The 15,088-nt window shown below is 39.6% G+C and overlaps 1 protein-coding gene across 2 annotated transcripts in view; it reads right to left on the bottom strand.

Annotated features, from left to right (window-relative positions):
- Positions 1-2,463: 2,463 nt before the first annotated feature.
- GFRA1 (GDNF family receptor alpha 1) overlaps positions 2,464-15,088 on the bottom strand; it is a 140,324-nt gene continuing 127,699 nt past the window's right edge. For both annotated transcript variants that reach the window (XM_086616576.1, XM_086616577.1), the window contains exons 8-9: positions 4,840-4,896; positions 2,464-2,625 (exon numbers count right to left, since the gene is read on the bottom strand). In XM_086616576.1, the coding sequence (XP_086472702.1) occupies positions 2,464-2,625; positions 4,840-4,896 (219 nt within the window). The remainder of the gene's footprint in view (positions 2,626-4,839; positions 4,897-15,088) is intronic.

Genomic DNA, 15,088 nt, shown 5'->3' with positions numbered 1-15,088 from the left:
AGCAATTTCTTTTGTAATCAGAACCTAATTAGGTTGTTGTTTACAGTATAAGTGATCAATAGCTTTTATTCTGGATCACACAGTGTCAAAGCTCTAATAATTTGTACTAAATGTAATAGAGATACTGTAATCAAACCGAATGTAAAAAACCTTCAAAAAGTATGTACTATACTGGGAGGTTATTAAAATTCTCAATACTGCTTAAAATGTTTAACGTGCTGAATACAAATGATATTTTAAAGAAAGCTTTGTGGATCAAAGATGGATTTAATAATTGTAATATTTATGAATTTGTTTTGAAAATATTTTTTAATTGGATAATGTCAGACTTGTGAATTCTAATGCTATGTTCATTAGCATTTCAATAGGTTATCCTATCAACTCCTTTTGACATAAAAGAATTTGACTTATTTTTTAAATCATGAATCTCATAATCTTTTTTCTGTTGTCACTAGTTTTCAATAATTTGATTAGCTTCTACAAGAAGAGCAACAGGAACCACATGGGCTTTGCTGGTAATGATGTGCTATATATTTCTTCTCCAAAAGCAGCTCTGACGCCTTTGGAAGTAATTTGCAGTTTCTTATCACTACAGATTTAAAGAGTAATATTGTCTAATTTGTTATGTTCAGTGGCACAGAGTGTCCTAGAATTCTATCACACAGACAGCGCGTTGAAATCTATATTATGTGACCGTAATCAAGACTACGTAAGTGAATTTCAGAATTTATGGAAGTGTTTATTTGTTAGCTAAGAAAAAGCTCAAAAGATGAACTTGTCCATAGGTTTAATAATTTCTTAGTAAGATGTGTATTTTGCACACTCCCAAACTTCACTGCAGTTTATAAAACAGTAATTTGTACTTTCTAGTTGCATTGCAAATAACCGATCTGGACATTTCAGAGCAGGATGGGGCATAATTGTGTAAGTCTCAATGTAAATCCGTAAATTCAACTTGATGAACTCCTTGCTTGGCGAAGTTATCTTCTGCTTTCAATAGAAACGAAAACTGATTACTGTTGGTCATTTAGACATAACTGCTTGTAACAGTCAACAAGCCATCACAGTAAGGTAGAGAGACAGCCCTTAGGAGAAATGCTGCCTATTTGATGACATTTAAAGCTTTAAAAAATTCCTTCTAGATACCGCAGAAAATCATCACGAGCCAGCACAGGCTGTCAGTGTCTCTGAATGAAAACCAAAGCAGTCAAATCATGTATACTGGCAATACTGCTGTCCAAACCATTAAAATAATTTATGGAACTGGTCTTGCAAACAGCTCATCATGTCAGCAATGCCAAGGTCTACAGGAGGAACTACCAGGGTGAGAAAAGCCTGTCACGTGGGTGAGTGTGCATGACGCTGCCTTGTAACCGGATCAACCGTCCTTTTGTGTTGATTTTAGCAGTCTAAGAAATAAAACACAATTTAAATGACATCCCACTACCTCTTTTCCCTCTACAAGGTTGTGATAAGAGAAGTAAGGCATGACGTTCCTGTAACTTTTTGAGCTGACGTTATCAGCTCTGTATAAACAGATAATGCTGGTTTAGTAGAGCAAATAAATTGTATGTCATTTTTTATTAAACAAACAGTATAATAACTGGACTATATTATCACAATGGAAGCACAGAAGACCATAGACTGTACAGCTGAAATCCTGTAGCAAAATTTGTTTCTACTGCTTATCCTCAAATTTAAAGACATATATCTTTATCAAGCTTTCACAATGGCTGCTTCTTGTTAATTTAAAGAATCTTCACCCTTGTTAAGGCTAGATGATTATAACTAAAAAATAAATGTACTGTTAGAAAGGTCTATGCCACACTCTATTTTTAGGAGAATTTAACTGAAAGACGTACATTATACCTGTATGCGAATTATAATGGCTTCTCAGCAGGGAACGCAGAATCACTTACAGTACGTAAACATTTAAAGAGGAAAATGCTAATACACTGAAAGAGTTTAACATCAGTAGCAATTTATCAAATGAAGAACTTTCATAGAGTCCACTCTCTGGGAGAACATTCACCGTTAGACAACAGCCTGGCATCCTTGATAGTCTGAAGTTCAATCAATTTGAAAACCAAAACCATTCAATGAGATAAATAGGATCTTAAGAAAACTGCCATCCTCTTTCTTGGGTAAAAGCCAGAATTAAAATAACTATTATTAAAATAATCCAACCAGGTCGCTTTACAGGCAAATTTACACACTGTCTCCTTAAAACACTGCATGCCCAAAAGCCTTTTGGGTTTGGAATGTAGCACTGCACCAAGTATTTCACAAAGCCTCTAAATATCACAAGAAGCTTTTTTAGAGAGAAAAAAAAATAATTCCAGCTGACTGAAACTGTTCTAGCAGGAGTGCCTCAGCTTAGCTCCCAGACCTGGAATTCCAGATAAACAACAGAGGACAGGAAACAGATTTTTTTTTTTTTTTACATGTCCTTTTGTAATGCAGCTACAAGACGACTGATGAGCTTAGGAACAAACAAATTGAGAGTGCAAGTGTCATCAGAGTGAGCGATGTGCTTAGATAGAAGCTTGTAGGAAGAGCGAGCGAATTCTCTGAAGATATGTGACTGGTGGAGACTCCTGCTGTGTTGTCTTTCCCAATAGCATTCTGCAAGACACAATACTTTCCTTGGTCACCGTTACACATATTCATTGCAAAATATTTAAATCTACATCATGAAACTAATCTTTTGTTTGTTCATGTCCCACCCTCCACTGTTACCTACATTATCAATGTCACAGATTGAAAGATACAAAAGATATAAAAACAGATGCCAAAGTGTCAGTGTTTTAAACTTAGTTTAAAGGATAAAACCACCAGTACAGCACAATTAAAAAACAAGAAAGCATTAAAAATTTCCTACTCTAGCAATGGTTCCATGTATAAAACCTACCCTTGTTAAGTACAGCAATTTTTTTAGCAATCTGTGTTTATCATGCCCATTTATTTCAAAAAGCCAATTCAGGACTTGCAGTGAAACTGCAACTTCTGCATAGTCAACAGAACAACTTTGGTAACCAGATACTTCTGGATAACAATAGATAAAATCTAATACATGGGATCAGAAAAGAAAGAGGTTTCTAGCTTATGAAAAAATTTCTTTCTCAAGTTTTTTTCCCTTAATTGATGCATTATCTACATGCCTTGTCTTCTTTGCCTCAATAATCAAGCAGTACGCATACACCAGTATAGACTGGCAGACTGTGGTGAGCTACTTAAGGAGGAGGTCCAATGGCAATATTTCTCATTACTTATCATAGAATCGTAGAATGGTTTGGGTTGGAAGGGACCATAAAGATCTAGTTCCAACCCCCCTGTCATGGGTAGCAGCACCTTTCACTAGATCAGGTTGCTCAAAGCCTCATCCAGTCTGGCCCTGAACACTTCCAGGGATGGGGCATCCACAGGTTCTCTGCATCCTCACTTTGAAACATAAACCAAACAGGTGTAATCACAGAATCAGAACAATTTAGACTAGAACGGACCTCTAAGTCCAACCTACTCCATGCAAAGTTGCTCAGACCCTGTCAACTCAGGATTTTAAAATCTCCAAGGATGCAGCTTCTACAAAGGGGACAAGCCTCGCTCCATCCTGGAAAGGCAATGGGCCAAGCTAGAATTACCCAGAAAAGCAGATACAAAGAATAAGTAGAGAGCATCAGTTTCCACAGGAACGTCTGTCTATAAAGGCAGAGAGGCGTTCATGGATAAATTTCCACACTATTCCCTCACTTTGCTATCACTTGCTAGGACTAGCTAACTGGAAGGCCTTGAGATGCAAACTGTTACAAGTAATAGAGGCATTGGCAGAATTATCACGATATGCTTTCTTATATTCAACCCTGGGCATCTGCTTTTTGGAAACTGTCATAGACAGAGTATGGAATAAGATAGACTAGGAGTTCTTACAGTAAGCTACAGTTACTAGGATCTTTTTGTGAAAGATCTTTTAGCCAGCACAAGATGCCAACAGATTTGTTAACATTACTGCATTGTTCCCTCACATGTTATTAGGCTTCGTTCTAGCATTTACAGGAAATTCTTAATAGAATCTAGAGAATTAGGAATGGACTATAGAACTGCCATTTTTTAGAAGAACTGTACAAATCTGGACTGGCGAAGGAGAATCTGAAAGATATGGTCACATCTAATTGGTGACTTATGCCGGTACAGCTGGTCTTCCTCCAATGCCTAGGCTACGTGCTTCCACATTGTAAAAATCAATTGATGTACATCACTAATCATTAAGCTTCCTGAGAGATTCAGTACAAAGGATATGGACTGACAGACATGGAAACTGATGTAATGTTTATGTCTGAAAGCAGGCCTTGGAGGTTGGGCTGAGCAGACTACTCAAGCATTGCTGGGAGGTTTGTGTCTCTTGGGGCTGTCAATCTGTCTTCTGATGTATGAGCACCTCATCTCCTGATATGAACACCATTTCACGCCCTAAACTGGTCATTTTTGTCAGCCACAGAATGATATCCAGTATGTTTCTGTGTATTTGTTAAAGACCATATCATCTTGTGTTCCTGCAGGTTATTAACTCATTATCCTTGCTAGGTGCAATGGTAATTACCATGGGATCTGCCTAAACACGTACTATGGAGCTATTAAAATACAGAGTCAGCCGAGGCCACTTTGAGCCCAGCTCCAGATTTCTGAATAACATCATTCTTTAATACATTATGGTATCCAAACGTAACGATACTAACAAGACTTTAGGGTGAGGTAAACCCATTGTAATCTTGACAGAGTTTGAACATTTGGTATTATGGGGAGACATCTGGGATGTGAAAGATACAGGATCCACACTCTTACCTCATTAAGACAGAGCTCTGTGTCTACAGATTCATTGGATTTCCGCTTCTTCTGTGCCTATGAACAAATGCAAAATTTATTCCCTGTACAATTTATACATACAGCAGCACAAAACAATTAGATAAATTCGCGTGGGTTGTCATACTGCTATAATTTTGACAGTGATTTGCACATGATTACCAAATAAACTCTCCAAATGGAACTGCATGATTTCCAATAACATTCACATTCTGATTTGAATTTACAGCAAAACTTCAAACAGTCAGCTACGGGTCCTTAGTAATTACAATGATGAGTGCCATCAGCTGCAGAGAACATGTTATGTTCTGTGGCCCCTTAAAAATGGTGCTAGATGTTCATGAGAAGAAATGAAATACGATAGTTAATAATTATCGTAACATCACTGCATATTAACAAAAAATCTATCATATGCCTCAGTTCTAGGAAATTATACATAACACAGGAGTATTTCATCCTTAATGATTCTTGAAATTTCTCCACATATTATTATTAAAATATAACAGTAATTTTAATACACTGCATGGCTGCCACAGTGTCTCTTCTAGAAAGTTTCAAAAAGAACATTTAATGTCTTTTAAAATATATACCTGTAATTAAAACTGAGCTGTTTGTTTACATTGCATTCACTGATTACTATACATGGAATATTATTAAATGCAGGAATATTTTAGATGGTCCAAGCCTAAAAAATGAATCGGATATATCTTCAGCCACGTCTTATGATGAGCATTCACCTGTTGCTATTACTATCTGCTCTCCACACTGACTCAAGTAAGAAACATTTCTGATGACAGCATCAGACAAAATGAAAGCAACTGTGTGCGCTCTGTCTTGCATCATACAGTGGTTTTAATATTTCCATTGCTCAAGTGAACATGACTGGGCTGGGATTTTTCTGCTTTTGTATAACAGTAATAGCAATTACCACGGTGCTGAAGATACTTTCAATAAATGGTGTTGTGGCTGATTTAAGTACTTCAGTGATTCTCTCTTTCTTTGTATATTCCAGAAATGTAAACAGCTCCTTTTATAGGAGCTACCAGTGTTAAACGTACAATCAAGTCTTATAACAGAAAACTCGGGTTTACACACTAAAACTACTGACTGCACTGAGCACATCTGATACTTCCTGGAAGTTTTGTTGGAGTTGAAATTTATTTCCTGCAAAAAATGTGGATCTGAATCTTACTGTGTTCAATTCATTTTACACTGTAGAATTCCACCAGTTTTGGCAGAGATGGACTGGACTAAACCTGATTTGAGGAAGTGCTGAGCATTCTGATTTTACACTCACACACGGCTATTTTATTTTCTATCTGAGAGCCATCGGTGCTGCCTATGGATACAAAACAGTCTTCGACCTAATTACTGTTTTTAGAATCCAAATGAAGGAACTGAACTTCTCATTAGGAAGCACATTCCTTGCTTTTCATTAAACATGTCTATTTATCAATAGATATATTAAAGACAACTGAAAAACTAAAGCAGCTGTGATTTAAAGGAAAGACAGCTTAGCTATAGTAAGAATGTATACTGCATATATGTTGATAGTTGATAGTTTCAAATATATGACAAAATAATAGCTCAATTCATTAATAAACACCCTCTCTTTTACATACCCTTCCTTCTAATTAGTACCATTAAAGTGGTTATGGTAAGCATAAATTTAACTATCTAAATGGAAAAAGAAATGCCTGGAAGTAAATTTGCTACAAGAAGAAGCAACACAGTGAATCCTTCCCGCCATGTTTGCAGCGGTGGTGGTATTCACACAGGTTAGGAAACTTCTTTTAATGGCAAGTGGGTAGATTTCAACTCCTAAATGGCTGGCTCCACAGAGACGAGTAAAGAACGAGAAACTGGAATTCAATCCTGTTTTTCTTATATCCTGAACACCCATACTACATTGCATTGGAATGTGAGGCTTCAAAGAAGGTGTGAGTAGATGTTCAGCTCTTAACAGTATAAACTCTAAAGACCATACAAGCCTCATGTTTTAGTTTGTCATTCAGGGCTAGACTTCCTAATCCACACAACCATCTCTCTCTTGGAAACACTGTGCTTTGCTGCTTACGCCTGCTTCGGATGCCTAACACTGTGCTAACTACAAGTCTACGCTTAGTAGTTGGTCTCAAGACCAAAGTTGGAATTTATGTTCCTTCTGTACTGTGTTTCTCAAATGAGAAAAAATATCATTATTTTGTCTATATGCGGTAGAGTCGTCTTCTACTTCATTCAGCCTGATAAACAATAGAGCACAGCAGCTAAAACGTATTTATTTTTGAGAACACTATTTGAAGGGTAAAATCAACAGCTAGAAACAAAATCAACATTAAAAAAAAGCTTTTCAATCATTTTGATCAATATTCCCTAGCTTTCATTTGGAAGGTAGTACTTCTCTGTATTCATATACTTAATGTAGTCATTCTAACATCGACAACACTTATCCACACGCATCCTCTATTATAAAGTTCTCCTTTCTTAGAACTGAAAAGTAATTTTAATAATCAGGCAGGCTTTTCTCTTATCAAAACAGAAAAGGACAATATCTTCCATTTAAAAATACAGCAAAAGTGTGACGCATTTTGCTGGGGGGAGAGGTGGAGAGGAACAAAAAACTATCATTTTGAGGATGAGATGAGACATTATATGCCAAATTTCAAATTGGAAGAGTACATTTTTACTGTTGAGTTATAAACCTGTAAAAACGGGTTGTAATGGAAATGTTGGCATAGACTGCACCACTATAATACAACAGTGCATCACTAAATCACAAGTAAAGGAAAAAAAAACACCTATGAGTTGAAGAGAGTGCTATGGAAAGTGTATGTCCTGCAATTAAAATCTAAATCGAAAATTCTTCCTGCCCTACTGTTAGGCAGAAAGGACTCTGCACGTAGCAGAACTGCTGTATTTGTGCTACAGTGAGTGAACACCTCATTAGAGGTAAAAAATTAGGGCTTGGATGTTATGCTGATAGCCTCGGTGGAAATACAACCAGACTGGGAGACATGCCTTTGAATCATGAACAATCTCCTCAGTCATCAGATATTTACCTTACAACTTCTTCCATTATCCTAAAAAATTAAACTAAAGAAATGAGTGCCCATCACGTACAGCTGCAGACAATTCTGACGGGCAATACCTATGCCATCAACAAATTTGGGAAATAGGAGTTGTTCATTATGCAAGATGCCAAAGATTCACTGCCAACCCCCATCTCAGGTCTCCTACACACCTAACATAAAGGCAAGAAGGTTTCTTCAAGGTGGTAGAAGTACCTAATTCCACAGAAGAAAACAGCACACACAAACAGCTAATAAGTCTGTATTCAAACTTCTGTTTTTTTGAATTTTAATATAAAGCTCTTATCTAGTGGCAAAAAGATCTATGGGATTTTTTTCATTAACCAAAACACAAGCAGGGCTTGGCTGATAAAAATAATAATTAAAAAAACAGTAGAAGAAAAGCAACTTAAAATAACTGGTTAAACATATGGAAAGAGGTACGAGATCTTTTCTACTGAGGTAAAATAGCATTTGCTAATGACTTACACACTCAGCTGTGACACGTCTCTGACTGTAAACCAAAGTTGAGTGAGACGGGTTGACACTCACCCCGGCTTCGCAGGGAACTTTAATTCAGCAACGTGGGCTACTCTGACAAAGCTGCCCCCGTACTGCCAACAACCTTGCACTCACTTAAGCTTTTATATTCTGTAAAAATGAACATCTGCTTTTCCAGAGAATCTTATCACTGTGGTAGCACAAGCAACAGATGATATTTAGAGATAATCATATTCATGCACCTCCTGATGAGCTCTTCAGTATCCTGTACATTAGTCACACAAGCCTTGCTTTGGTCTTTGCAACCTTTAGCTTTTAATATTAGAACTAAAGTGTTGGATTTGATCCAGGGCTGGTAGAGAAACAAACCGCATGCCCACAAAAGGAAAAACTCTCATGATTAGAAGCAAAATTTTACTTATTTCTTTCCTAGAAAGAAAGGCCAATCAGGACCAGGGGAGCCGGTGGTTTTCTGAAAAAACAGAAGAATACTGCTTGTAGAGATATTTCTCCTCCAGACGCAGGACTCAACCTCTAAGTTTCCTCCTAGATGAGTTCAATCATATGTCCTTGCTCAGACACATCCTAACCTAGTCTCCTCTTGTCTTGCACCTAATACCCACCGTAAGATGCTCCCAAACCCAGTAACTCTCTGCTTCCCATCCCCCAAATCCCTCTCCCTCCATCTTTTGCAGACAGTATAGCCCTGGATTTATTCCCAGAAATGCTATCTTGCAATTATGCATCCAGCTTCTACAAATCACAGCACTACATGGTTAATAAATGCATTAAACACCGGAGCAGTATCTCACCAGGAGTCAGTACGCACATTATTTATGGCTCGTCACCCAGCAGTATTTCTGTATACCCACTACAGCATGCGTATCTGTGTTACTCACAGCAAGGAAAAGGTCTGACTGGGGACGGCTCCAAACGGAGGCGAACTGTAATTTGGAGGGAGGGAAGTGGAAGGATGTAAAGGGAACTGAATACATTGGACCTGAACGCAAACGGGCACCGAATGAGCATCCGAACTCCAAAATCAGTCCCTTGCTGTTAGCTACACACTTTGGGCCTTATGTGCTTTATGGAACGTATTGCTTAGACGTTACAATGAGAGCAAACAGAAGTATCGTTCCAACAGATTTCTGCTACGTGGGTTGCTTTTTCAGCTAATTTTAATGAGTGTGCCTTTGTTCTCTCCTGAGATGTCTGGTTAGTTATGCCCATATTAAAAAGCCTCTCTGAAGAAGAGGGACAAATCTCCCAGAATACATCCTTCAAATGACCACGCTTCTGAAGTAGCTATAACAAATGAGGGTGCTTGTTCTTTTTGTTCTTCTCTTGTGTTGATTAGAGATTTACTACGCAACTAACCTGTTTTTCCAACAGCAGGACACAAACAATAAGCAGAGAAATATTCAGACTGTAAAAATGCAATCAGTTTAACTCTTCTGCACTCACTAAGCGGTGGGTGCATCTATCACAATTGTCAATAGTATTTTCTTATTAGCACAGTAGTACCGTGCCATGCTGGAGTATAAATTGCTTTCAACAGGGAAGATAAGCAAAGTACAGGTCAGAGACACAGGCCACTAAAATAAGGATCCAATTCAGTACAGAGTAATTTTGAAACCCAGACCGTATAGCCAAAGTGCAAAGCTACTTAGGCTTTAGAAACAATCAGCTTTGCACAAACATATAAAAAAAAGTCAGATTTTTTTTCTGCTGTTTTTTTTGGTGTTTTTTTTTTTTCTTTCTGTGCTGAATCAGCCCTCAAGATACAAGCTTGGGGCATGAAATTATCAGTCATCATTCTGCATAAAAGCACTACAGTGCTGTCATCCCACTTTGTAGACTGAAGAAAGCACCTTTTAAAAACAAGCATTACCATGACACTGCTGGCACTAGGCTCCAAACTATGTAGGTAACACCCAGCACAGTAAGAATCAAATCACAAGTTTTTCCATTGGGAGACATTAAATAAAGCAAATCGATTATCCCCTTGTGCCCAAAGACGCACTGGGGAAACACACACAGAGTTTTACAGGCTGCAGCACAGTGCAATCAAGAGTATATCAGTGAGTCATAGAATCATAGAATCATAGAATGGTTTGGGTTGGAAGCGACCTTGAAGATCATCTAGTTCCAACCCCCCTGCCATGGGCAGGAACACCTTCCACTAGATCAGGTTGTTTAAAACCTCATCCAACCTGGCCTTGATCACTTCATCATTCTAAAAAAATTCTTCCTTATATCTAATCAAAATCTCCCCTCTTTCAGTTTAAAGCCATTGCGCCTTGTCCTATCACTACATGACCTTGTCAAAAGCCCCTCTCCTGCTTTCTTGTAGGCCTCCTTTAGGTACTGGAAGACTGCTCTCCTTGGAGCCTTCCCTTCTCCAGTCCCTTCAGATCCCATCACATCCCAGCCCTAAGTCCCCCATAGCTTTGTACCTGTCCTAAAACCAGTTTGTCCTCATTCTCCTACAGGGGTCCTGTCTGGCTTTCCCCCCACAGCTTTGCTCCACCTGGGCAGGGTGGCAGACCCCAGGCAGTCCTGAGCACTGCAGGATGCCCCAACTGTCGTTGGGCCCAGCCACCCTCTGGTTTGTCAGTTAAAGCTTTCAGAAACCATGAGTCAGGCCCCATCCAAAACAAGCTGCTCAGTGGGCAATGCCATGCAGTGGCAGACCCACCTTCACAAAGCTCTGACTTTCTTAAGCCATTGCATTTTAAAAGTCTCCTTATCCCTCAACATTAGTAGATTCTTGCTGGTTTTGAGCACTTCAGCATCAGAAACAAGGGACAGAGGGCAACCTCAAAGCAGGGAGGATTTCTCTGGTAAAGAAAGGAAAAAAGGGATGGTGGGTCTCCTGAGAACATTTACAAGCATTCCTTCAGAAGGAAAGCGGGGTTGAAAAGAAATCACACCAGGGCAGCCATGAGGAATCCTCTGGGAAGAAGAGGGGCTGGGACACGTGTAGGTCTCTGTTCTGCTAAAGCCAGCTTTCCGGCTGTTTGGTCACCAACGAGGGAGCACTGTCCAGTCTCTTCTGGACAGGCCCAGGTGGGCTGGGAATGGTATCTCTTCCTCAGACCACTGGGTAATGATGGATCAAATTATCTCTGCTCTACCAGATGTCCAGTGCAAACACTGGAGTCTCTTGATAGCTATAGCCAAAAACATACTTAGTGGCAGACACGACTTCAGAAATCTGAGAAACAGGCCTATTAGTTGATAAAGTCCAATACAGGTAGAGGAAAACCTTCTCCCTCCAACCTCGTTAATCTTAAAATTAAAAGAAAATTTGACTGGGGGAGTGTGGTGGTGGGGAGTGCAAATAATCCTCCTAAAACGAGCAGAAGCAAATGTGGAAAGAAGGAAAGTTGACCTATCCCACATGAATTATTGCTGGACCATTCCCATATCCTTATGTTAGTAAAGATGAGACCTAATTAAGCCCCATCTCTCACTGCACTTACATATCTGAGATGACATGGCATAAAAACTGCCTAAAAGCAATCTTAAAGGTTTTATAAAAAACAGATCCTATCAGAAACACCAAACTGATCACACGGCTTACAAGGACCAGACACAGAGATCTTCAAATATTTATTTCAAGCAATTAGTCTCCCAGTGAGCACAGCACAAAATATGACACCCAGCCAAGATAACTGAACTGACTGACTTACCTTTCATGGCAGTACAGTAACTTGCTAACAATTTTGTTTTCATGTTCAATCATTCATTTATCCGAGTAAAACAAACGTCTATAGTCCTAGATTCCTGCTTCCTATTTTTAGGGGATATTATGCAATTCTCCTAATACGGTCTTTTTATGGATTTGCCTGAAGCAAATATTTTTGCATTAAGAAGGGCAGAGCAGAAAACAGAATACTAAAAAGCACAGACAGAATAAGTTTTGTTGGGCTGATATCTCAATGGTTTAGGCTGCCTACATTTTTTTTTTTTTTTTTTCCTCTAGTTATAAAACTGAATAGCCACATAATCCAAAGTCAAGTTGTTTGGGATTTTATTCTTAAAATCCATTTGCCTAGTGATTCACCACAGCTATCAACCCAGTGCCATACGCAGCAGTTACAGGTAGCATCTGGCCACTGCGTGCTGAACGGCATCTGAAGAGAAGCAGCATAAACACAAAGCCATTACAATCCCAGTTAGAAGACATGCTCAGCTTTTAATTTTGAACAAAGGTAAGCCATTGAAGAACTACAGATCCCACAACACTTCTCCAGGCTGAAGTGTGTGCCCTTGCGTGTCCGAATATGCAAACAAAGTTGTTCTGCTTGGCAGCAGGCGAAGTACCTACCTCCCCTATTAGACTGGGCTACGTGGTGCAGTGGAGTGTGGTGTAAACACTCCTGAGCAGCTGTCAGCCATGGCTACTGGGGGACTAAAAGCAGCTCAGCCAGAACAGTACAGGCTTGCATTGCACTAATGAGCCTTGAAAAGAAGCACCGTACTTAGGCAGCTGCAGTGCCTCTGACCCCGTGCCCCGCACCTCCGGGTGTGCCCTGGCAGGTACCCGCCGGCTGGAGGGCGGCTGCGATGGGCGGCTCTGCGCCAGGCAGGCACGCACCACGCCTGATAGCCGCAGGCAAGTTCTCCCTCGCACCAAGGAGACGACAGGACACTGTGCGGCCGGGACTCTCTGCTAAGAAAAACTCGGGAGCCTCTCCTGTTGAAAGCGGAGCTGCAGGGAGAGCTCTGGGCAGGGATGCTCGCACCGCATCCGCCGGCCTCGTGAGACGCCCAGCTCCGAGCTGTCAGGAGGTGGAAGCGATTAAGAAAACAAGGTCATGCGGTGCCTCCGCACTTGGGTAGCAGGACCAGGGGTGGTGTCCTCTGGTTCTGAAGCTGGAAGGAAAGATCAGGCAAGCTTGCTTGAACACCAGTCTGCACGAGGCCTTGGGCGCTGAGCATTGCAGGAAGCTTCCGTTCCTGCTATGCCAACCTTAAGCAACTGATATTATTGCCGGTTTCTTGAGCACTGCGTTCACTCATAAATTTTAAAAGGGAAGGGAAGAGAATGACCATGAACATCTGCTTTTGGTTAAGCAACTAGAAACGTTCAAGACTTTTCTCTTCATTAACCATATGCGCGTGCGCGTGTGTGCTGTGAGCACCGGCGTGGTTACTCACAGGAAGAAAATGCAGAAAGCCTTAAAAGGGCTTCGAAAACACTTCAGACAGCAAGCGACTTCGCTGCAATCACAGGGAGGCAAAGCAAAGGCCGCAGATACTAAAGTAACCTTGCACAGAAAGGTAGAAGAAACGAGCCACTTAGTTGGGCACCCATCACACAGCTATGCCCTCCCCTTCTCAGTTTTGTTTTTACACATCTCAGGCTGAATATATCAGTCTCCTTACGTCTGCAGTTACGTGCCCATGCCTGCACCCGAGTTCCATTAAATCACGACATGATTTAGAGACTGGTTGTTTTTTTTTTTTCTTTTAAAGTAATTCAATCTTGAACAGCTGTGATTTGGATTAATTGGTGAATTTTGCATTTTTGGCACAATCTGCTCTCCAGAAGTGCCACCGCAATAAAAATTTAAAGCATTTTCTCCTTGTTCCTCTAATCCTGTAGCTGAATTCTGCAGGTGAACAGATGTATCCCCAGAAGTGGCAGGGCTGAAATTTTAGTGAATTTGTTGCAGTACTTGCCTCAGTATCCATGTTCCTTTCTAGTACTGAAAATATAATTCAGAATGAAAATATCAGAGAGAATTTTTTTAAAATAATGCAATCAAATTTACCAAGGTGAGTCTACAACAAAAATGGGTTATGGCATACTGTGGTTTTGACAGGCAGTTATTCCCCAAAATTCAGCCACAGTCACACACATAACATGAAAAATTTCACCTAAATAGTTAATGTTTTAGCAAAGTTTAAAGTCATTGAACACAGATTTTTTTTAATGTGAACTGTAAGACAATTTCAACTTTAAGCACAGCTGCTAGCTGAGTCTGTAACAATCTATTTTTATTTTCATTAGAACGTATGCCTTTATACTTTTGTACAAAGCTATTCAAATTCACTGTTGGTATTCCTGATTAATAAATTCTGATACCATTTTAATTTCTAAAAGTGAATTAACATCATACAATTTTGATTGTTGGCATTTTATTTTCTATGACAAGCATATGTTTCAATGGATTTAAGTCATGTCTAAAAAAAATTGATATCCAGTTGGTCTTGTCCACAGATCTCCATTAGCTAAGCTAGACATTGGTTTGTCTTGTCAGCTTCCTAAACATTATTAAAAGGCCCTTGTAGTATGGATCTTAAAACTCAATACTTGCGAGAGACTTTGATGTAGCATCCTACATTCATTCTTCCCCTGCTGAAGTGAGGGAGAGAAAAATCATCCCTTCTCAAAAATACAAGGAGTGAAATCCTAATACTGATTCTCTTTAATGGGCTATACTATAGTGGACTATACTCAATGGATGATATCACATTGGCCTTCCTCACTGGAGTTAATGAAGCTATTCAAACAAGCAGAGAAACTCTTACGTAAGAGGAATCTGCAGAATCGTGACCTTATTAGAAAGGCGCCTTATTCTTTACTGCCTTGATCCCACTGAATCAACAGAAATTTTTCCACTGGCCAGGCAGCAGCAAGTGAAAATGAA

Source organism: Tauraco erythrolophus, chromosome 9 (genome assembly GCF_009769465.1).
Source record: "Tauraco erythrolophus isolate bTauEry1 chromosome 9, bTauEry1.pri, whole genome shotgun sequence".
NCBI lineage: Eukaryota > Metazoa > Chordata > Aves > Musophagiformes > Musophagidae > Tauraco > Tauraco erythrolophus.
Note: the sequence above shows the minus strand (reverse complement) of the source record. Positions and strands in the feature narration are given on the sequence as shown.